The sequence below is a fragment of the Teleopsis dalmanni genome, chromosome 2 (assembly GCF_002237135.1).
Source record: "Teleopsis dalmanni isolate 2A chromosome 2, ASM223713v2, whole genome shotgun sequence".
NCBI lineage: Eukaryota > Metazoa > Arthropoda > Insecta > Diptera > Diopsidae > Teleopsis > Teleopsis dalmanni.
The window spans coordinates 5424423-5450983 of NC_051847.1; the positions used below are offsets into that span (position 1 = coordinate 5424423).

A 26561-nucleotide genomic window follows, 5' to 3' on the forward strand; every position below is an offset into this window, starting at 1 on the left:
AGATGACATGATAGATTTTTAAGGTCGCATTGAGTGGTACAAGCATAAAGCTAGGGAAAAATGTAAATATGAATAATTCAGATTAAGTATTGACTAATTTTCTTATCAGTTTCGGATTTTTTTGATAGTAACCGATTGATACCAGAAAGTGTACAAATAACTTCATAATGCTGTAATAAGTATATAACTTTTCAGTACTTAGAAATAGTCCCAATATCTATAGTATTATCCTATATAGTTTTATATCTGTAGTATTTTCCGGCTCTGCTTTGAGGTTGATGTAAACATAATAAACTTTTACTCTTCCGCAATAATTCCATTTCTATCTTTGATGTGAATGTGTTTGTGTACGATTTGATATACAAATTATGCAAATCGACAGCTATAACAATTACACCATCAGATACTTAATCTGATAGATATTTTTTTATTATTATAAGACAAGATTAAGTCATTGTAATTGTTATTTAAATATTACATTCATAAATTTCATAATGGAAAATAATCTCCTGATTGTGAGCTGCTGGCTGCACTTTGCTATGAATCTGCAATTCCAAAGTGCACCAAATTGGCGATAAATCGCTGAACTGCTTCATTTGTACTGAAGCTTGACTTTTCGAATTTATTAGGCATTCAGGAATTATAAATTTTCACAACTTTGTCGCGCTGCGTTATAAAATGTCATTTCTGGCTAACTGCGCTGAAAAATGGCAGATTTTATTTTGATTAGTTTTTGTATTATTTCGTTCCATTTTATTTTGTATTGAACTGTAAATTGTGATATCCGACAAGCCCCTTTTCATGTCTTCGACGATTTTTTTCTCTCTTAAGAATTTCTATTCATTATGCATTTGTTTTTCATTATTTATTTTACGATTTCGTTGTCAATAAAATATTGCGATGGTTTGCAATTGAAGTGCAATCAATTTTTTTGGTTTTTTTTAAAGGTTTTTGATGATTCCACAATTTATTAATGTGACACTTGCTCTTCGTTTATATGACCTATAATAAATAATAATAGCATCATTAAAATCATTTAACTGGAATTACCACTGACCCAGTGAAAAATTGCCCTGCCTAAGGACAGGCACGTAGTCAATGTTGGGCTTGAGTGGCTGAAGCCTCCTTTCCGAAATAAGTTAATCGACTACATGTTTACATGCGTCTATTCATCGTTGATTCATAATTAAACGATTCAACAGTAAATTAAAATATAGTCGATCCAGTTTTATATTTAAAAGCCTAACTTTCGAAGTATATTTTTTCTTAAAATATACTTCAAACCTTCCTAAGGCTACTATAATTACACTCCAGTCTAATTGCACAAAAAAATATTATCTATCAATATTCAATTAGTTTAATTTTTTATACATATTTCCACTTCATTAAACAAGATTTATAAACAGGACTTATAAACAGGACTTATGAAAAGGACTTATAAACAGGACTTATAAAAAGGACGGGATATACGAAAAAATAATATGAGTAAAACGATTTTTATCCACTTCAATGTTTATAATTAAATAACGAATAAATACTATATTTTAAACAACAAACTACTTGGATCATGTACTTACCAAGTATTTATCTGGCCTCAAAAAACTATAAACACAAGGTTAGTACACTACATGCGGGCGATTGCAGACATCTGGCAACATTTGAGAGCAAAAATTCAGAGAAAAGTATTTGATTTAATGTTAGGTGAGAACTTATACGGTCTCCGCAGACGGTATGATATAGACCCTAAAGGATACAATACCAATATGACAGTTATGAGTTTTATATACTTATAATGTTTAATATATCTTGGATACGATAAGCATCGTCTTCATAAGAGCCTATGTTTCTTGCAGAGGAATAATATTTTACTCGTGTTTGAAAATTAACTCATTTGATTCAATTAAGGCATTTTTTCAGACTGTCCAATTTAATTTTAAATTCATTATTATACTAAGTTTAAGACATTCTAATTAATGGAGTTTTATTTCCCACTAACATATTACTAGCATTATATATCCATACATAACCTCTATTCCATATACTCCAGCTTCCACTTCAGTTTCTTTTCCAAGCTCAGTTTACTTTAATCGCGTGTGTTAATTGTTTTTCCCAAACTTTAAGATCTAATCCGAACCTTAAAATTATTCAGTAAACGTTTTTGTTAAAAATTATGAAAATAGAGAACGTCTTCTGGAATTTTGATTGCACATGCAACTAATAACTTCAAGGACCCACCTTCTAGTTTTAAATCTTTTGTCTCAGTTGCTGACTTAGCTTGCTTAGCGGACTTAACTTCAAATTGTACTTTTGTCGCACGCCAAAACGAACTTGAATTTAAGGTTGTGCATATTTGAACCTCTCTTGAATTATCCATATCAGATATGTCAGCATACCTGTGTTTCACACATATCCGTACATGCTTCGGTTCGGTTATGTGCGAGTCTAGTAAATGGCTGAACTTCAACTGAGCTACCTATTTTTGGGTGTGATAAGCTACAACTGTATTCGCATATCAAAATGTACATGTACAAGGTGTACTCGTATTCCATGAAAAGTCACTTGTTGTTTGCAGTTTTTTTTGTTTTTTTTTTCATTAAAAAATAAACCAAAAATGCTAGACAAAAACAGATTTCTTATACCACATTCCTCTACAATTACAATTCTTCTGCTGAAATCTATTTTAATTTGACTTCGATTGCATTCGTTATGTTGAATACCAAATTCTTTTTATTTTTTTTTTTTAATATTATTTTTAATATTATTTTTATTTATTTGTTCAATTTTTGTTGTACTCGTATCTACTTTATTATTAGTATTATTTTTATACATTACATTTATCAAAGATTTGTTATAGAAAGATCAGTCTTAATCTGATCTATTGTCGTCTTCTTCAGTAACAATTATTTAAATTCACTTTTTATTTTTTATTTTAATGTCTATTATTCTCCATGCCGTGTACTAAACCAACCATAGGCAATAGGCAAATTGAGTACTTCAACATGTAAGTTATTGTCTGTCCGTCTCTCTGTCTGCCCCTTCCCGATGTATATAGTATGTTCTGCAATCAGCGCAAAAGTGAAAAACTCTATCTGCCTACTATGAAAAGCTAGTCTGTAGTTAGTCTCTGGTGTTCTTAGGCTAAGACGACTTTTTTAATTTTCATTGTAAAATTTTAACTAATAATATTATTTTTGCGGAGTGGTTGTTTTGCTTCGTATTCTCTTGCCGCTGTGAAGTTGGCCTTTAAGCCGAAGATGCAATAAAATTTGCTATTACATTTATTTTAGATTGAAACTTGTCTACACTTATGTGAACTACATTTTTGAAAAGAATTATCGGTTCCAAATGATTTAATTATTATTCATTCAACAAATTATACACGAACTTCTCAATATAGGGGCAATACTAAATGACTAAAAGAACTGAAGTAGATCAAATAATTATTATTAAAATATGAATTATTAAAATTATAAAAATATGTTTATATTTATAAACTAATACATTTTAAATAATATTTTTAAAGCAATACTATATTGTATAATATAATGAAGGCAAATGCAAAATATTAAGGCATTGTATTAAACCCTAAGCTTACATTTGTGGACTACATTTATGGAATAATAAGTATTTTTTTAATTTTGATATGTAAATAAATAATTTATATTACCTCAGCAATTAGTGCCATAATTCTAAGCACTTTTGGCCGCTTCACAAGCTTTTTAAACTAATCCTTCTTAAGCTGCAGTGCCACCAATATACTAGACATAAAATAGTATATAGTTTTAACACTGCCAGTACACTGAGTGATATTAGAACGGTGTCCCTTATCTACTTTGGCGCAATACTTAATATGATATAATGTATCTAACAACCTAACACTACAGTAAAAAAAGAATATTTATAACACTTTATGGTTTAAGTGCACTTAGAAGTAAAACAATTTAATAAAACACTATTTTTCGTCACGCCACTGTTCCAACCACTAACGCCGCTACTGGAGAAGAACTCATACTCAAGATTAATCTATTCTCGTAATACTTAATCTACTTTTCTATATTTATATATATTCATATATTTCTATATTTTTTTATAAATTGCCTCTCTAACTTTACTCATATTCATATTTTGGATTCTTCTTATATACACCCATCTATCCCAAACTGACCTCTATAACTTCAAAATATCGTAATTGAAAAATTAGTACTGAATACTTTATAAAAAATTGCAAACTCTTAATCAGAACTAAATATTTTTCTGGCTTATACTTGAAAGTCTTATATAGTTTAAAGGTTTTATCTTTATTCTTATAAACAATTATCTGACAATACCTTTAAGTTCACCGGAAAGGTTTAGAAACATACCATAGCTAACCGCAGATTTGAATATTTATCCATATTAAAATATCTTCAACTATTTTTTAAATTTTTATTTAAATAAATTTGTCTTTGTTTTTTTTTTGTTTTTGAATATATATCTTTTCCACTCGACGCTCTTAGCCACTCGACGTCTAGACTATAGACTGATCGATTATAGCGCTCGACTTGCCGCAAGTTTCTTGTTCCTACAAATAAGTATTTGTATCTTAAGAATGTTTGCATTTTGATTTAGTTTAATTTTATGTCTATGGTCTGTGTTGTTGCTTAAGTGTTCGCTTTCGTATCTTTGAAGTTTATTACCGTCAAACTGAATTCGTTTCTCTAACCAATTTTTTAGTGTTGTTGTGTTGTTGACGGCATGGTTTCTGCAGTAACTAAAGCATGAATGCAGGTGAATCTATCTCGCAACTTGTTCTTCTTCTAATTGCACTTATGCCTTCGACTTGCGACTTGCGAATTGCAAATTGTATATTTATACTTTTTATGCATTTTTCGAATAAGAATCGTTGCAGCGATTTTCTATTGTTTTGGTAAATTATTTGCTTTAATCTACAAGGAAATTGTTTAGGGTACACTCATATATATAATATGTAGACTCGTACATGATATTATGATATCTTTTATGACCTACTCGTAATATACCAGTAGGTATGTGGCGTGTCTGAATGATTTTAGAGTAATTTTTTGGTCGCATTTGGAATGATGCTATTCTTTTCGATTCAAATCAAAAGGTTATATTTGCTTGACAAATTATATAAGCATTATATACCCAAATTATATATTATTATTATACAAGTTATAAATAATTTTTATGGATCTATGTTGAATTTAGTTATTCAATTTATCCTAATTTAGTTATTTATTAATTCATAAAATTATTATGTATTTACAAAACTACTTTTTTTAATTGCTTTCAGCTAATAACCGTACATAAAATATCAGGAATAAGGAATAAGCTTAGATTAAATTAATCTAGATGGCCGTTCGACCATATAGATGTATTGGTCCTTAGAGATTCTATGAAAATTTGCAGCAAGCTTGATATATATGGTAGCAGTGTTTCTCAACGTGGGATGTAAGACTCACAGGAATGCATTTTTATAGTTAATAGAGAAAATTTGAAATTACACTTATATTGAGATTGTTAACTGAAGAAAAATGGTGACCAAAAAGGTTCGACGTGTATGAACTTTACTAAATTTACTTCACTTTATTTATGGGAAAGGTGAAGGATACAAAAGGCATAAATTTTCAACTAATCTGCTAACCTTTCCGAACTCTTCGTGTATATGTTATGTAGAGTCGATCTTGGAATTTTTAAAAATCTTAAGTTAAAGGTTAACACAGATATAGAATGTGGCCACTTTTTCTAAACTAAGGTTGTATTCCTTTTCGGAGACATCCATTATTAACTGTTGAACCATATTCTGCATATGTAAATATAGTAGACTGTAGGTGTAACAGAAAATATAATATCAAGGCCTATCGGTATCTCGAATGCATATTATATGCAACATCCTCTATTTAGACAGAACATTAGCTGTAATTTCATTACGTTCTTTATATTGGGTGTTCGGTAAACCGAGAGTCACTGTATTAAAGATTTATTTTATAGTATTAAACTATCAAATTATTCCATGAGCATCATAAAGTAATGATAACAAAGGTTTGAATTAAAAACATGTTTATTATAACAACTATAAAAATACTACATTAATCTTAGAACATTGCTTTTCATATGGGACTAATAATTCACAAGACGACTGAGAGTCCCGCTGCAATGAAATTATTAAACGACAATGCCATATTGTTTCATAATCTTGTAGAAGACAGTGTCTTCCGAAATTTTTGGTTTGCTCATATTGCAATTCGTTAAGGTTGCAAAAGATAATTTTTATTTTTACTACTGCTGTTATTTTCAATAATTTTATTTAAACTTTTTTTTAATATCTTCAAGTATCACACAAAAGCAGTTAAAGCTGCAATTGCTTTCAAAACCTGACTTGACACACTATCGTTTGTATTGCCATTGGAGACGATGCCGATGAATAAGCACTTATTTCTGTTGTTGACTATTGAATGCACTTTTCATTATTAAGTAATTATTTTATTACACTTTCTTACATTATAAATAACTTATGCATTTACTTCAAATGATGTAACTGCTCCATTAACATCATTACCTTGCCGTCTCTCATTTCTATGCCATTTCAACTTACTTATATATCAATAATGTCAATGTTTCCATGCCAATGTGTGAAATGTATGACGTATAAAATTTAGGCTCAATTTTTTCAAAAAGATCTCAATTGTTTACATTGATTTTATATTGTATAAAATTTAAAAAAAAATTAAATTATTTACATAGAGTAGCAGCTTGTAATTACTACTTGAGCCAGATACGCTAAAATTAAAAGAAGTGCTTTTTAATAAGTGAATCGAGCAACGCATATTGTCAATTAACAGAGTATTTGATGAGCCTGGTTTTTTGCTTGTCAAACTGACAGTTGTTAATTTCAAACATATTTCCAATTACGGTAATATTGGTAGGCAATGGTGTTGCCGTATTTTCAAAAAACTTGCTTCTCAAGACATTAAAGCTTACTGTAATAGTGTTTCCATTAGGTGTGATATATTTTTAGAGAATTACACTATATGCTTCATTTTTGAAAGGGAAATACAAAGAAAGATATTAAAGTTTTATGTAGACGACTATTATTATTATTGTTAAAGGATGTGGCATTGCGTCCGTCAGGTATATTGTGCTCCTTTCTAGGTTCACAGTAGCTGCAACAGTCTTAAGGTTACCTGTTGGTAGTTAGTGTATTATTCATCGTGTTCCATCACATTGAAAACTCCGAGCATACGAGTATCCATGTAGGAAATAATTTTATGATGAATTAGATGTACTTACTCGAGCTCTCCACATACTTGTATTATCCACAATGTTAAAACATAACCAACACATTGAAAAACACATTGAAAACTCCGAGCATACGAGTATCCATGTAGGAAATAATTTTGTCACCACTAATCCGAACATCGAGCATCTTTCAAATACTTCGTCTAAATAATTAAATAATTTCTCTGTTATCTCTTATTAGCTTACCTGTCGACCATGTTTCACCAGTTACAAAATGTCATCGGCTTTTTTAGTAACACTTTTAAATAGAGTCAATGAAGCAATTTCAAGTTCTTGATATATGTGGTGCATTAAACAGAAAATATTACATATCTACAACTCATAAGTAAACATTAAGATCAGCAAACTCCGCATCTTAAATACTACATTTAAATTTGTCCATTTAAAGACTCATTTAACAATAATTTTGTTCACCCAAAACTACCCAAAGTAATTCAGGAGATCCCAATACTATATGATAATCATTATAAATAGATTATTTGTAAATATTGAGCAGATTTATATTAACTTATTCAAGTATCGAAGTCAAAATTTACCAATATTTTTTTTTGCTTTTAGAGCTGAAATATTTAAATACTCGTACAAAAAAATACATTTACACATAACTATATAAATTTCTTAATATAACCAAATATGTGGCAACCCTTGCATTACACAATACATAATTTTCTTGTCATAAAATTTTTTTTTTTACATTTAGAAGCAGCAGATGAAATTCAGATAATCTGAAAGAACATGGCGGAGTATTTGGCATCTATTTTTGGAACTGAAAAGGACAAGTAAGTAAATTTAAACTTTAGATTGTATAGTTTAAATAAATATGAATAATAAAATAAAAATAAAAGTTATATTAAATGAGTTCTCTTATTAAATGTATTTTACATTTGAAAATCCATATAAACACCCTAAAAAACGGTGTCCCTTACCAGTCTAAATAAAATTGTACTATTCGCTAGGAAAGCAAACCAAATTAATTTCCATAAGCTATAGTTAATGGCTATAGATACTTAAGATCCTTCACTGTTTCTTAAAAAAAAAACATCATTTATTATCTTCTTCGTACGAGATAAAGTATTATGAATTACTGTTACATTTCTAGGGTCAATTGTTCGTTTTATTATAAGATTGGTGCTTGTCGCCATGGTGATCGTTGTTCACGTATACACACGAAACCTTCGTTCTCGCAAACTGTTCTTCTACAGAATATGTACATAAATCGTCAAAACTCGTCAAAATCTGCTAACTATGAATACTTAGGCTATGTTCTTACAGAACAAGAAATCCAAGAGCACTACGATAACTTTTACGAGGATGTTTATGTAGAATGCATGGAGAGATATGGAGAAATAGCTGAGTTACATGTTTGTGATAATCTTGGGGATCATCTTGTTGGAAATGTCTATATCAAATTTAAATATGAAGAAGATGCAACAAAGGCGTGTGAGGAGTTGAATCATCGCTGGTTTGGAGGACGTCCAATTTATGCATCATTATCACCAGTAACTGATTTTCGTGAGGCGTGCTGTCGTCAGTATGATTCCGGTGAATGTACACGTTCTGGATTTTGTAATTTTTTACATCTTAAACCTATTTCACGTGGTTTAAGAAGGTATTACTAGATTACAAAATTTTAAAAATGTCTTTTATGTTATGTCCAATGAAATACATATTAACTCTTTTCAGATATTTGGACAAATGTAGTATCAAGTTTAGTCGTTTAAGACGTTCAGAACGTGCAAAATTACAAGGTCGTTCAATATCAAGTTCACGTTCTCGCAGCGTTTCACCGAAGCGTAGCCGTTCAAAGAATCGTGGGCGCTCGCGGAATCGCAGTAGCTCAAGAAATCGTATGCGTTCTCGTAGTCGCCCCAGGAATAGAAGCCGATCACGAAGGCGTAGTCGTAACCGAAGTCGAAGTCGCTCGGTAAATCGCAAACAATTACGTCGACGCTCAGGAACACGATCTTACAGTCGTTCACCAATTCGCGCTAGTCCACCTTCTCCAATTTCCAGTGAAACTCATACTCCAACTCGTTCCCGCTCACATTCACCAGTAAAACGTTCACCACCACAACCTCGCATATGTGGCCCCCGCACACCACCCAATGAACCAGAACCAACATATACCTGTTCTAACAATCAAGACCGTAAGTACGGTTCATCTCCAGGAGGAAATAATTCGTTCATGAGTAATAACTCATTCTTCTGAACCAAAAGTTCTTCTTGGTTCAGAATCACTTTTGCCGCCATGTTAAGCTTTTAACTCTCTTCTTTCAATAATGACTACAGAAGAGTAAACCAAAAATTCCACCACTTAAATCATTTTGAATTAAAATAATTTGTTTCGTATTTAGTTTCCGTACAAATAATTTAGTATCATTTTTAAATCGATAAATAATGTTCAAATATTTGATGATCCATTAATTTCAATATATGAAATTATAAAGTAAAATATTTACAATCGACTAGTTTTTATATTGTATTCAGTTGATGGCGAAATGTTTGTATAAAAGTTATTTTTATAAAATGTATGCATCCTATATCCATTAGCCAAACATTCCATTTAACAATATTGAATATTAAATATCCTCACTTCCACCTCTCCACTGATTGGAGTAATAACAGAAAACTATCTATTACGAATTTGTGCTAAAAGTCAAACTTTAACAATTCTAGAAATAAAGAAACACCATGAGATATACAATGTCACAACATTAGCATTACTTAGTGAATTGATATTTATCGTCCTCACTGGCTTCTCCATGTCGCGAAGACAGATGACGATGCTCTAGTTCAAAAGGTGTTTGCATCAGAAATCAACGGAAGAAGATGAAAACTGAGTCTTTGGTGAAGTTGTCTAGCTGCGCATGCATTAACCGTACTTGACATAAGAGAGTGAGGTAGAGGTATCTGGGAAAGAACACTGCGTCAGTCATAAACTGTTGTTGATTTAGTTAATTATTGTAGTGCTGTGGCGATGTTTCATCCACATTATATACCGCCAAAAAGATCATTATTTTACGCTTAAAACACTCACAATCAGATAACTTTTTTGAGTCTACGATGAGAAACACGGCAATAAACTTTTCTAGTTCTAGTAAATCATTTATTATATTATTTTCCGATATCATAAAAAGAATTTTTTTTAATATTTTCTGAAGTAATCACCGAATATAACATTGAAATCAAAAAGTTCAGTCATGTATAAACTAAGGAAACTACCAGTATATAGTTGATTTAAATAGACCATAGACAGCAACACTTTTCAAACCTTTTCTGGATTTGTACCACATTTATTCATATTTAAACTCAGTGCTTTATTCACACTTTACCATATTGTGTTGAGATAATTCCGTAATAAATTCAGATTTTCGTACCCTTTTGAAAGGGTCCATTTTTTAGAAATTCTGGCGCCATCTAATAGAATCCTACGAAATCTTTTACAAGAAAATAATCTATCAAAATAGAAAAACTCAGATAATTTTATTTAAATATTTACATCTAAAAAACTTAATAAGCAAAAAACGTATTTTTTTTATGGTGGAATCTCCGCACATAGCTGAAGCGGCTATAATAAATATTTATATTAATAGTACAAGGAAATTTATCTTGCTACATATATTGAATATTTATAGCACATCTATAGAGCAACGTTATATTATGGACACATACATTGAGATTATTATTAGAAAAATAAATTATTTCTGTAGTTAAAAGAATTTTTTAAAGAATTTCAATTAATTTAAGTAGCAATAAAAGCTTAAATATGATGAATTAGATGTACTTACTCGAGCTCTCCACATACTCGTATTATTCACAATGTTAAAACATAACCAACACATTGGTTTTACGGATACATTTATAAGAACACTTTTCGCATTCTAACTATTAAGATAATAGTTGATGTCAATTCAATACAAACTCATCTAAAGATTCTTTCAACTTTCAATAAAGTGAAGTTGTTCTTTTTGATCGCCCGCAGTCATACAAGTGAACTAAAGCGCAAATCTCATTCATTATGGCAATCTTTTGCACTTTCAATTTCAACCACAACAACACCGCAACCAACCACAACAACAACAACAACAACAACGACAGTAACAATAACACCATCCATAGCGACACAAATAAGTATAACAGTATAACAACAATAATAAATCGAATCAACGCAGGGGCAAAGCGTTAACGTGGTTAACAATCGTCTTCTTGCTACATTGATAATGTGGGAGAGCGGGCAACAATAATAATAATAACAATAACTGAGGTGTTTGAAGATTATAACAATGATGCTGATAATGATCATTAACATAAACATGATGAACGTACGCTGTACACAATACCCGTGTAGTAAAGAAATAATCATAATAATACACTAAGCATTGCTAACAATTGACTTTGTTTATATTTTTTATGTGTACTCAGCACGGAGCTTCAAAGAGAGTTCAGCTCATCTAGCATAAGACGGTTATCTAATTTGAAAAATAGTGAAATAATTGGCAACACTACTTCAGTAACTGATATTCTAAAGTTTATGCACAACGCCAGACAGAGGTATTTGCACGTAAGTTTACCGAATTGCACTTGCTGTTAGAGATGCTCTGCATAACGTTGCTGCGCTGCTGCGCTGCGGCGCTGCAGTTGCGGTAAGACGTTGGCTGTCATGAAGATGATCTAGAAGCTCATCATTTAGCTTTTGTATGCTTGAAAGAGCGCAATTGAGACAATTGTTATTTTTTTGCTTTGAATTTTGTTATTATTTTTATGTTAGTTTTTTTTATTGTTGGTGCTTTTGATGATTTTTTTCACTTGCCTTAACGTTTTCTGTTAGCGTTTGAAGATTATGCTCTGTACTTTATTTGGCTGTTGTTATTGTTGTTATTGTTGTTACTGGTACTCACTGTTGGCAACGCGATAGCATAAATGTTGCTATATAAAAAGAGTTGCATCGCTTATTTTAACCTAATTCAAAGTGTTCGTGTACTTTGTACGGTTAACGGAATAATATTAGCAACAAACTGTGGCTGCCAATTTAAATGGACTTTTTTGCTTAATACTCTTTAGCGCGGTTGCATTTCAAATTTTGTGCAGTGAGCAGAATCGATAGGATATTAACATTTGGATTTTTATATTAAATAATAAAGTTAATTTCAAGTGTCTGGCTTCAATTGTGCAAATTATTTATTTATAAAAATTTAATTGCAATAAATTACTGAATAAATTTGTTTGAAAAATAATTCGCATAAACTAAACCTGAAAATGATGTCCTTAAAAACTTTCATTTTTGCTGTGAGTACAAACATTTTTTCATTTTTAAATTTCTTTTTTAAAAAGACAAATTTAAGAAAAAAACTAGTAAAAACACATTAATTGAAAAGTTTTTATTAAATACAATATGTGTTTCATATGTGGATGTGCCGAAATAAACAAAAATTAGATTTCAACAAATGAGGTTATGGTGAAACTTATTAAGTCAACAACATTGTGCGCAAGGATAAAACATGAAAATAGTAAATTCATTCTAGGATAGAATGAAACTGAACTTAATGGTTATATACACATATAAATATATATAAATATCATATCTAGAATATAAAATAACATATAATTGGATATAACAAATTTGATAAGGATTATCCAATAGCAGTGGCAAGAATATGATAAAGATTTTGATAAAAAAATAAGATTTATGTTTTATTTTATCTGTTGGATAGTCATTTTATATTAGAGTACCTATAGTATATAGTATATTATGATAAATATAATTAACTAGTTAGCAGTTAAATCATGTAATGTTATAAAGCTTCAATGAACTTCCCACTTAAATAAACAAATTTCATCTAAGCTCTTAAATACTATATATAGATATAACCTGCAAGAAATAATAGTTTTGATATCATATTATCACCAAAAATAGTTGACACCATAACTTCAATAACTTCCTAACTATTTTGCATATATGTTATACTATCAATATTAAATTTAAAATTTTAATTTATATATAGTATTATATATTATATATGATACTAATTAATTAGTATTTCATCTTAACTTATCTATTATTTAACAGTTGGACTAAAAAAAAATTACATATTTATTAAGTAGGTAGGTTTGAACCAAAGAGTAAATGTAACAAAACAGTGAAGCTTTGGTAAAAAAAATGGCCAAGTATTGAATTATCGAAGCTGTTATCAATTTTTTTTTATTATGTGTGGAACACCAACAGAGAAAGCATTTAATAGTATGCTCATATTCCCATTATCTCATAATTAATAGCAACTAAGTCAAAACAAGATTCTTTACACTATAGCATTGGCTTTTACGTGATCTTAACAGTAGAAGCACCTTGTTTCAATACTCTTTAAAGTTACCATATATATTGTCTAGTCTAAAATGGTTAATAGATGCTTGTATAAATTAGTTCTTACGTCCAATTTTATCATATTTTTCTGATAGAGGTCTTTAATGATTTACTTTCATTTATTTTATCACTAGCTATCGCTAATTCATATTAAAATCACTAAATAGATAGATTAATAATGCTAGATAGTTGAAGAGCTATTGGAGCTAACGAAGCTGAAGCGTACGAGGTTTTAACTAATATTGGTAACGTAAAAGGCATTTTAATATGTTTAGCAATAAATAAAAAGAAAATACTTTTATCCGTACTTAATTTAATTTTTAAAGTCCATCTAATGAAGAAATGAAACTATTTAACTAATAGATTAGTTGTTGAAAGATAGATTCTCTGCAAATATAAACATAACTGTTAGATAAATAATAGCTAAATTAGTAAAAATCTAGTATATAATTTGTTTAGAGTAGTTATATTTGTTATTATTTGACCAGCCCATCTATTTTATTGGTCCCATTTTGTATAGTTAGGTCATATGTTAAATGAGTTTATCTGAAGCAGCTTTAGATAGGGTTTCATAGAAAATTCTTTGGATTACATATAACACAAATTCACTTTAAATTTCTCTGACATTTGTCAGAAATAAAGTTTTAGATTAGTTTAGTATTGTGTTTGTGATGCAAAACTTTTATGGGCTAACATTAATTTACAAGGCTCAACCCATGATTTCTTACTACTTAAAGATATTGTTAATCTTAGAAGCACTCACCATTAGATTGCGCTTTAACTAAATATTCTATTTGTCAACCCACAACAAAAACAGATCTTGTGAAGTGGTGTCCGAAGGCGCAGAGATGCCTGAACATCTATGTCAATGCCGTTGCTCATATAGAATCAGACTAGAAAATCTACCCAATGACAAGTACAGAAATATAAAATGAACATTTAAAATTTACGATATATATTTATGCTTAAATTAAATGAAATACATAAAATAAATTAGTGTTAAAATATTAAGTAGTTCCTCGCTTTTGGCGAAAAATTTGTTTTTCCATTAAAGTGAAGATCACATCATGCAGCTTAGGATGGCAAGAATTCTTTAATAAATGCTTAAAATATTATTACCACCTTTATTACCTTTTTATGGATAATTTTATTGATTATTAATATTATTATTTATACAAATAATTATAAATTACTTAAACTTAGCGCAAGGTTGTTTATAATTAATTAATTTATTGCATGTATTCGTTGTTATTCGCGTTGTTATTTTACCCAACTTAACAAATTCTGTCATAGCTGTGATGGAATGATATTTCAGCAATGAACAATGATTCCCTATTAATCAAGAAATATTACTGTTAACATCCTTTCATAATAGCAACACAAAACAAAACCATAGTGGCGGACAGCTCCCATATTAGATCCAAGGAAGAAAAAAGCACATCCGATTGTGCCATGCAAATGCAAGCAGTGAGAAAAAGTGAGGAAAAGTGAGGAAAAAATATGTTTAAATCTTGACATGTGCATAAGCTCAACTTTGCAAAAATCCCACATGGATTTGGTATAAAGTCCTGCTATTCGGACCATAACGTAATATTAAGTTACATAACCTGCCAGCAAATTGTTTGCAGTCATATCCTGTGCAGCATCTTTTCATTTTCACTGCGCCATTTGCTATTTGCTTTTTGCTATTTATTATTTTTGTTATCCTTGATGCGGCTTTCATGTTGATTTGCTTACAAAATATCAAACGTAAATAAATCAGACATAAACAAATCATATCAAGTCAAATGTCATGTTATTCTGCAGCCAACATTCATTTCTTCATAAGCCATAAGGATATACAAGCCAACAGAGCACAGTGGCGTGCGGAAACCTTCCTCGAAGAGGTGCTACTATTTAAACTATACTATAAATATACTATCAAATGCTATACCCTATCGAGTGAATTTAGTATCCTTGTCATCTTCGGCATTGTTGTTTTATAAGCTTACAAAAATTAAACTAGGATACTGGAAGGATAGTTTCGTTTTTATTTCTATTGCTGTGGCTGTGGCTGTATCTATAGCTCCTGTTGTTGTTGTTGTTGTTGTTGTTGTTGTTGTTTAGAAGGCACTCAAGAAAAAATAAATTTGTCACAAAATGTTTGTCTTCAATGGCCGCACAAAATGTTGGCTTTTGTAAGCATTGGTCGACATTTCGTTTATGTAACCAAAGTGGGTGTCCTTATTTCGTCCTTAAACGTTATTGCTGCTATTGCTGTTGTCGCTTCCAATGTTTAGTGAGGATTTAAGGGATTCCTGTTTACATAATAATGTAATAATAAAGTTTTGTGCATATTTATTGTTGAGATTATGCGTATATAGCACAATGGACAAGGATATTTAAGGGACATGTGATAATTTACAGTCATTTTTACAGTTTGCCATGTTGATAAGAGAAGGAAAATTATGTGCATTGACTGACGTCTTTAGTTTACTTATTTTATTTACAGAAAAAGTGTTTTTATATTAAAAATGTTTGTTAATTTTTGTTAAAGTTTGTGTTATTGATGGACAAACTATAATACGTACTCATAAATAACGAAGAGCTTCAAAGTATTAACTCAAATGAAAGATTTATTTTTATAATAAACAATGTTCGATATTATTTAATACAAGTTCAGACAGCACTTCGTTAGCTGTTTTCATCTGTTTTCATCTGTAAATAAAACTAATTGACCTTTATAATCGCTAATAGAATCACGTTTAACCTTTGTCTAGCTTGTCTTTAGAATTTTCAGTTATTTCAGCAAAAATAATTCTAATGTACTCGTTCAAGATAAGAAGACAACTTCCTAAAAATATTTTTTATATTACGTGTACGTGTAAATATTTTATAACTTTTAATAACATATGAAATGAAATGAATAAATTCTTTTATAAATATTTTTATCATATTTTGCTATTATTAGAATAAGTGATGAAAACGTATATATATATAGTATATAAACGTCTTAGAAGATAAAATACACTAAAAGTTTAACTATAAAAACCAAAAACTTTCTCGAAATTAAATTTATTTATATTTTTATAAAAGCTTTTTTCTTTATGAATAAACTAATCAGTTTAAGTGATTTCATAACTAAATTAAAATAAAACTTTGTGTATATTTAATATTATTTATAGAACAAATATCACTTCATTTTAACAAAAAATTATCATTTGTTTGGTATATGAAAATTTTTTATTTTATTACAATAAACAGTTGTTTGTCTTCATCAGTTTTTTAACCTACCAGATAACTTTAACAAACCATACAGCCACTTCATTTTAAGCTCTCTTGGACATTAACATACCCTCACTTTTAGGCGCAACCATAAACTCATTCGAAATCTATTCATGTCTAGATAAAGAATATCAAATTAGCAATAAATATTCAATAACTATCTAAACTACGTTTATAAAAAATAAAAATAACTATTATCATTTATTTGGTATATGAAAATTTTTTATTTTATTACAATAAACAGTTGTTTGTCTTTATCAGTTTTTTAACCTACCAGATAACTTTAACAAACCATACAGCCACTTCATTTTAAGCTCTCTTGGACATTAACATACCCTCACTTTTAGGCGCAACCATTCACTCATTCGAAATCTATTCATGTCTAGATAAAAAATATCAAATTAGCAATAAATATTCAATAACTATCTAAACTACGTTTATAAAAAATAAAAATAAGTTTACCGAAAGATACTGATGATATTGATAGATTGTTAATTAAACTCTAGTTATCTAATTAGCTCTATATAATTTTAGTTCAATCGAACTTAAAAGCCACTAGTGAATATTCTAATTCCAAGAAATTATTATTGTAATAATTATTATTTTGCATTGCAAACATAAAAATCTTTTGTGTACCCTTCATATATTTAGAATATTTCTCCAACTTCTTATATAAATTCTAGTATTATAGGTAATGTAGGTTATTACAGAGGTTTATTTTTTCATTCGATATAAGATAATCACTAAAGCATTAACCAAATCAAAAAACGGAAATTCACAAATTATTTAAAAAGGATCCACTTTATGATTGTGATTTTTTTCCATTTTGAGAATTTGATAGCATTTCTGATCGAAACATATAATTGGTTTACATTATCAGTTCTCGAGCTCTATGATGCCCAATTGAAATCAGAAAGTTCAAATTAAGTTTACTGAATCAAAAGTAGCAACTTTCTAGATTGATATTGATTTGAATTCGGTATCAGTTGTTTCTTAGATAAGAATAGACTAGTATGATTTACCATCCCCTATTTTTTATACATTTATTTCATAAAAAAAACATTCCAACTAATATTTTGATTTCGATAATACAACTACATATGACACATCACTATTTCTCAAGGTTGTCATAATCTATATATTGACAATTATTTTCAAAGCTGAATTTAACTTATTTCCTTAATAAACATAAATTATTCAAAACATTTAAAACTTAATGATTTTTTTTTTGTTTTGATGAAATTTCTGCAATTACTTCCGTCAGATATGTTATATACAAAAAAAACCTCATCATCATTGACATGTACCCGAGTAAAGCACATGCAATAAAATTTTGAAATACTTTTGTAACATTTGCAACAAATATTCTCAAAGCAAATAACTTATATATAAAAAGGGAAAAATGTGTAATATAAACAAATGTGTGCAATTTTCTTTTGGGAGAAAATATAATTTTCGCACATAATCGAACGTAGTTAAGTATCTCAGGAAACGTGTCACAGAAGTACGTGCCTCAATAATGTCAAATTTAAGAAAAAAGGTATCGCAAGTATATTTACAAAAATATATGTATTCGTATACATATATATATATAAATTTATATATGTATGATTTTTTTTTTCATAGAGCATCATTAAGATACTCGTAGCATATGTTGCTAGTGACGATATGTGCACTTTCTCAAAAAAAAATGTGGAAGTGTGGAACAAAATTATGATTAAAACCCAGCACAGTGTAAACGTAAAAAAATTATGGGGATTTTGACATATTTTTATAAAAAATTATAAATAAATGAAACACATACTTCCCCTTTCTTCTTAATTTCATTAAAATCATGCTATGATGAACTTTTTAAATCGAGTATATTCTCGAGTAGTTAAAGAATTAATATTTAGTTAATATAAAATACATATATCTTAAAAAGTCTTTTTATATTATAATCAAAGAAAAAACAGCTAGTTAGTATCATTCCAGCTTCGAATAACACTATATTTTTAATGACTATATACAAAAATGAATAGAATTGAAACAGAAAGTTTAAATCAAGGATTCCTCGTGTTAAAATTCATATCTCACCAATTAATACTATTTTTTATAGGTCACTTCCAGAGTTAATTAAAGTGAACTTTTCAGATCTTCTTAACTTCATCTGGACAACTAAATAATTTATCAAAGATAAAAAAAAGAATAATAATGGTTGGTGTAACTCGCCTCCTGTTGGAAAGTTTGAATGGACAATAGTTTTTTCCTAATGTAATTGTTGATATTTGCATCAACTTGTGTTTTTGAAACCACACCTAACCTAACTATAATCAAAGAGAAGATAAAAAAATTATTAAATAAATGTACCGTAAATAGTTTGCATATATTCCAATATATGTTAACTGTTATAGTAAACTCGACCAATTTATATTCCATCTCTTTCGATATACAACTAGAGAATCTTCCGAATTAACATTTATGCTAAAATGTCTTTAACTTCGTTCTTTTTACATAATTAGACGATTTATACACATGTACATATATCTTACATTTCTAAAACATTGCAATTCACCAAACACTTTTCATCGAAATTAACTGACCCCCTTAACTACATCACTGCACTAGTTTAACTGTTCCAACTTCCTTTTTCAATAAAATCTCAACATATTTTTTCAGCTTTCCTTTATTTCCAATAGATAATAAACTATTGTATTATAGGACTTCAATACAAGTGTTTATTTTTATATTTTGTATGCTTTTAGGCATTCTATGCAGTTGTCATTAAGTACTATCGATGAGTTTTGAAAAAATCCCGACACGCATATGTTTTGGAATACTTAAGTCACATATCCTTTTTCCTCCCTCTCAATGTTAATATTGAATGGAGTAGAAAAATATTGTGTAAATATGCTTGTGTAAATTCCGGTGCATTATTTTATTCTCTACTAAAAAACTTTTATGGTCATTATTCTTTGCACAGTTGTAGGCTTTTGTGCTGGGGTGCAAAACTAAAGGCATGAACTTCACTTTTAGATATTTGATTTAAACTCTACTCATGATATTTTTCCTCACTTATGTGCCTTGCATTAGACATCTGCGCTTGATGAGGGATTAATGCGAAATCTTTACAAATAAAAAATTAAAAGGAAGTGATTTATTTTTATTTTACTTCTTTTTCCAAGGATCATAATTCATTTCTAAAATATCTACAGGTTACTAATAAAAAACTTCAGAAGGGTTAACTTGTTATCTAAAATTAGAGACCCTTTTGTATGTGTATGTAATGTTTAGTTATTAAATTTATATTTAATAAAAACTAAAAATTGGAAAAATCAAAATCTTAAAATAGAACTATATGTGTAATTCAAAATTTGTCTATTTCATATTGAAGTTGTCCAATTATAAGTTATATTTCCAATTTTCCTTTGCAAACGGAAAGGTTTCTTGGTAATTAAAACGATAAATGCTCCTGCTTATTGCCATACAACAGCAGTAATCTTATCTGCAGACAGTTTTAGGTTTTCATCTTATTCGACATTTTTCACGTTACTCAACTCATAATAGTTATAGATTATTTTTTTGACTAGTTACGGTTAAAGTGGTAGCCTTGTACACCTAAGCTCATTGGAACACAAATAATGGCTAGTTGTAATACAATAGAAGAGGCATGGTATGTACAATAGACCTGTAAGACCATCTTAAAGACAAAAGTCTAAACTATCTTCTGCACAGAAGGCATTCCTTTAATAAGACGAAGCTCTCCTGATCTAACTTGACGATTCTATAAACTGGGTTTCCAAAGATAAGATAACTGAAAGAGAACAGATCTGTCTAGTAAGTTTCAGATAGGCTTCAAAAATTGAATCTTCTTGTAGTCAATTATACGCACTTATACAACAGGTGAAGCTTAACTTCCTTTTTATATGCAGTACCACAACCAGAATAAAAGTCGTTATAGGGTACACAAAATTTGATTCCATATCTTTCAAATATGTTACGTTATGACCTGCCAGTATTGATACCGTTGTATACCATAGAGTTCAGCTTTAATTAAAGCAGTTAGTTGATACAAATATAGTCCAATTTGGGCCAGACGATTCTTGCGATCTGACAATAACCTTTTCTTGCTAATTCTATATACCATATCTACCTTTAATTAATAGTTTAGAAAGTGGAGCACAGTATTCGAATAGTGTATTTCAGAGACCAAAGTACTTGCATTGGTAAATTTATTTATGAGTTGGATATTGTCTGGTAAGATTCGCGAACTACAGGAGAACCAGCGGTAATACTTGAATTGAATTACATCTACCCGAAAGACCCTGCAATGGTCAAACAATCAAAGCAAGACACTAAGACCGAATTTTTTGCACTAGCTTGGAACCGTCAGTATAAATTTTAACCGGGAATACAGTTATAAGTTTGTACAATAATCTATAAGTAAACTTCTAGATTCTAGAATTTTCAAAACAGTCAAGTTTTTTTCAAAACTTTCTTATGCCTATATTTTTGTGTAATCAAATATAGTTATTTCTACATATTTTGGAATATATATGAATTCTATACATCTGTAATGTTTGATATTTCTGGAATTAATTAACAACTTTTTACAGCCATTGAAGTTGTGTCGCCATATCCTTTAATACTTCTGTTTGTTTTCAATTGGATTTCATTAAAATATAAAAATACCTACAGGGAAACCCACTCCGGAATAACAATATTTTAAACGTTTGGATTATTTACTTTAGTGTATTATATTGAGAATTTCAAGTTTTAAGTAAATATTTAATAAAAAATTAAAAGATTAAATCAATATCTTCGTTAACATTTCACATCCGAATCAATTTGAATGCAATGTCTCCTAACAGACGCTGCATATTTTCGCAATAAATTTGCAAGCTCATTGGAATTCATCACTTGCTATTGCTTCCTTAAAAAGATGATAAATTCTAGTAAACTATGACATTTACATGCACTGCAAAATTCCTTTTCCTCCAGAAAAATGACTGAGGAATACGTACGTAATCGAACACCGAAATGATATTCATTACCGACGCAATAAAAAATCAAATTCAAACAACTCCGTCCTCGACTGTCTGGTCCATTTTTTTCCTTATCGGCACTCTTTTTTGCGACGCGTAATTTTCTGCTTGTAACTTTTTGACTTCGGTGCACAGCTCACTGCTTCCTATGCCATTTTTTGCAATGTTAAACGAGGTTTTTTGTATTTCATTGAAATACAATTAAAAGACCAAAGGCTGGCAGCACGTTTTGCTGCATTTGCAGAGGCTGCCATGCGATTGCCAATGTACGAGTAGAGAGCAAACAGACAAGACAAACAAACAATCCCAACCAAGGCAACTAATAAAGAAGTAAAAATTAAGCTGGACGGTGTAAAAGACGATCCGACACTCCACTCCAACTCACGCCTAGCACAACGCAAACAGACTCTATTAGTTGCAAACACTTTTTCCTTTCTTATAATTCGAGGGTTACACACCGTAATTGCTGGCGCAGAAGAAAGTGTTTTGCTGAAGGGCCACGCTAGTTGGACCCAACAGACACGCTGTCTACCAGTTTTATAATCTAAAAAATCGCATAAAGTATTTAGAAAAAGTAAAAGAAAAATAAAAAATTCATTGTGAAATCGGTTACACAAGGCTTCCAAACTTGTACGTTTCAGTTTGCGGCACAAGAATTGTGGTCTATTTGGACGATATGCATTAATTCTCTTTGAAAAAATTTTATTGTTGCAAGAGTGAAAATGTTTGCATAGGAACACGGCAATTCGCCGGCAATTGTTTGGTGGCAAGTATCTGACAGTTGAGAAAGGTGGAAAAACGAGCACCCAAATACACTTTGCAGATACGAGTAGACACTGCAGCAGAAGCACTGAAACGAGCAGCAAACCGTCGTTTCAGATAATATATGAGCTTGGATTTGCAAAGGTGGGACATTACATCGAAATTTGCACATATATTTTATCTTTGCTTTACAAAGATTGTCTTTTTTCATAGATCGATGAAAATTCTATTATTTATGGCATATATTAGGTATGTTGAAAGCAGTTCCTCCAAATTGTAAACGATATTCTTTACCTTTGAAATATAAATAAATTACATCTTATAAAAACTTAAATGTAATTTTATGTGAAAATCGTTTAAACGGGTTTCGGATTTTTATAGTCAAAAATCAAAAACAAAATCATCCGGAATGGTTTAATTTGTTATGCTCTTTAATTAAATTTATCTTATTTAACTTTAGCAGATTTTAATATAATACTATTTACTGAATACATTTTTATATGTGATATTATTATTTTCTTACGGTACTCATATAAGAAGAAAGGACTTAAGATCAGATCGGAAAAACTAGATTTACATATAAGATCTAATATCGATCAGGAAACTAAAATGTGCCTGCTCACTCAGCCTTCTTGTATCTATTTATGTATACCTATATCTGCTTTAAAATTTGAACATAACAAAAAAGTAATAGTAAAAATACGAAATTGACAAACTGCCTAAGAATTTACTGGCATATCATCTCTTCTGACATTACTGACAGACTGACAGACAGCATGCAATGCTACAACCAGAGTGTAGAGTTGATTCTAACTCTTGACTGTAAAGAGATTTCCTTCCTCAATTGGACAGAGCTGAGATTGCTAAACTTGAATTAACATCTATATGGTCTACCTGAAGTGACAAATTAGACTCTTAGTTGTGTTTTTTATTACTAATAGTCTCTGCTCTGAGTTTGGAGAAGGATATTGAGAGCTAAATTCCTAAGCCCTAACAATTCCTTAACAAAGAATATATAAAAACATTAGAGTGTCTTGTGTTTGGATAAGATTATTTCTCAATGCTCAACTCGAATAGTGGCCTAGAACTATGTTTATTAACGCTTTATAGTTCTGTGTTTGTAACTCACAATAATCAAACAAAGAAATAGTTCCTAATGACTGTAAAAAAGTTAAGTTCCTATGTTAGTACTCAATTACATCAGACCTCAGGCCAGCCAAACACTTCGATTATATTATTATCATTATTACCATACACTAAACAATAGTTTAAAGTTTCTGCATAGGTTTTCAAGTTATTTTGGTATTTATTTATATATTTCATAAGTTGTCATTATTATTATATTCAGGATAGTTGAGTCAGTGTACTTGAGCACTTTCCGCCATAACCCCTCTCTACGCCTTGACTGAATTATTGTTTATTACTTCATCAGAATACGTAGTAACTGACCTCAGATCTGTATACCTCCCCGAGGAGCTGAATTAGTTATAATGCAAAGTTATAGCTTATATAGACTGTTGCTCGTTTGTAGTCCCCATACCTTCACATAGACTATTTCTTAAACCAGTAAATAATAAAAATTTTTTCAGCTTAATCGGAGAGAAAGTAATATTGAAGGTTACTTAAATTGTTTGCTCACTTTTTAAACAGCAATTCTAAATAATATAAGTCCTTTGCTGAAATCCCTTTAAAATGATAACACTTAAAGAGATAGAGAGAGAGAAAGCGATATGTGTTTAGGTACATCAAAGCATTTTAAAAAACTTTGAAATTCAATTATCCTCAAGGATATTGATACTAATACAAAGTATGTTTGTTTATGGTTTGCTCAATCTTGTTCCCAAAAATTTTAGTGCTATTTGTTTTCTTCCACTTCAGATCATTCAAATTTCCGCTTTCCGCTTAATCAAAGTTCAATTTCAAAATTGCATCAATTATCAATGACCTGTGTCTGTCTGCATAAAAATATGCACATATTAAAGTATGCAGCCAACACTGCTGGGGGGAAATGCTGGCTAAATTCACAAGAGTGTGAATTTTACAAAGTATTTTGCTATGGCGAATATCAGATACCAGATAGCAGCTATCTGTACCGATGATAAGCAGGATAGTTGCTGCAAAGCATCGAAATGTTTCGAAAATACTTCGATTTCCCTATTCCGCACAGAACCGCACATGTGAAAAACTGCAGCTTTGAAGGAAAATAATTCATTTGAAATTCAAAATTTCATATGCGAAAATTACAATTGGCAGCGTGTGAATACGATTATTGCGAATCTGTGAGAGAACTTCTAAATGTGAATGGAAAATCAATTGCGCACAGTTAACAATCCAAAATATTTTAGCTGAATCCATAACATTTATAGAAACATATAAATTTTATTTAATAAAATTTGATGAAGATTGATTTATGAGTAGTAAGACTATGGAATATATTGACGAAGAATGATGATGTATTCGGACTTAATTGCAATTAATTTTATTTAAAATTTCTAATTTAATTTCCATTTGAATTATAAAATCAAGCAATTAAATCAATTGCAATTGCACCAAAAAATCGACACAGAATGGAAGAATATCTAGTCACTGGTGGTAATTGTAATACTTAGACAAACCTAAATACCTATGAAGTCTGACTATAATAGCACATTTAATCTTACGAAATATTTTAAGACTAACAAATATATAAAAATATATAAAAATATATAAAAAATATTTTAAATAGTTAACAAAGGAACCTACTAACCTGACGTCACCCTGTAAGATTAGGGCCTTCACCAAGTTTATAGACTTATCAGGTGTGTTCACTTCTAAATTAAAAGAAATTAATACAGCAATCTACTGACCTGACAAAGCTGTGATCCTGTAAAATTAAGAACTTTCATATAAAAGGTTTATAGACTTATCAGCTTGATTTATTTTTACTTGACTGGGGAAGTTGTGCTTTCAACGTTGTTCAAACGCTGGACACTGCTGTCCTTTCAGGGATGCTTCTGGTCTGCATATGAACAACGCTAATCCGTGCGATCACAACTACCCATTATTTTAGCTTCATAGAGCGTAGTTGTAAAAACCCCGACAATGTAATCGAATAAAGCTGTCAGCTTGAGCGGCAAAGCGTTTCAATATATTTTAACCGCCCAATATATTAATTATTATTATTTGAGTATGTGAAAGACAGGTATTAGATAGATGGTAGTAGGGTGATTGTGGCAGCTGATGAGTTACCCACATGCTATAGACAACAGCTATTTAGCAACACTATCTCAGAATATTATATATAAGATACATATTATATGCACATTTAATTGCAGAGCTATCTAGTAAGTCTAATTATTGAACTCTTGATTAAATATTAATTTAAAATCCACGACATAATGTAGAAATACTTAAAATTACTACAAACAAAAAAAAATATTAAAACTTTTATAAGATGTGACAAGTGATCATGTAAAAGCTATTAAATGCTAAATCATTTGCTTAGATAAGAATTTAAGCTATTGGTTCTCACTACTTTTGAGCTTTAGATACTTTAATAATATTATATAATAAATTTGTCTTTTAAATTTTGAACATTTTCTCATGCAATGGGAGCGCATTACACCATATTTTTTGTTTGATGCTATTTTTTTTCTCAAAAGAATATCTATTGATGGTTCTGTATCTGTTGAATTCAACATTTACCATATACCTTCGACAAAAAGTCATGTGATATTTTATTTTATGCATGTTACTAGAGTTTGACCTTTTAGCCATTACCGTCGGTTTATGTTGGAACGAAATCTTCTGTACGTACTTTTTTGTAGCACATTGCGATGATGAGATGCTGCTGATTCTGTTTGTTGAATGCAACT

At 29.9% G+C, this 26561-nt stretch overlaps 2 protein-coding genes across 2 annotated transcripts in view; both read left to right on the forward strand.

The window, feature by feature from the left end:
* Positions 1–7986: 7986 nt before the first annotated feature.
* On the forward strand, positions 7987–9713 carry LOC119680802 (splicing factor U2AF 35 kDa subunit-like). The gene is made up of 3 exons (XM_038093788.1): positions 7987–8078; positions 8399–8908; positions 8983–9713. The coding sequence occupies exons 1-3, from the start codon at positions 8035–8037 to the stop codon at positions 9506–9508; spliced, it is 1080 nt and encodes a 359-aa protein (XP_037949716.1). The 5' UTR covers positions 7987–8034; the 3' UTR covers positions 9509–9713.
* Positions 9714–12483: 2770 nt separating this feature from the next.
* Positions 12484–26561, forward strand: part of LOC119683346 (pro-resilin) — a 35679-nt gene continuing 21601 nt past the window's right edge. Inside the window, exon 1 of the mRNA XM_038097002.1 lies at positions 12484–12585. Coding sequence (XP_037952930.1) covers positions 12556–12585 — 30 coding nt within the window. The 5' untranslated portion in view covers positions 12484–12555. The remainder of the gene's footprint in view (positions 12586–26561) is intronic.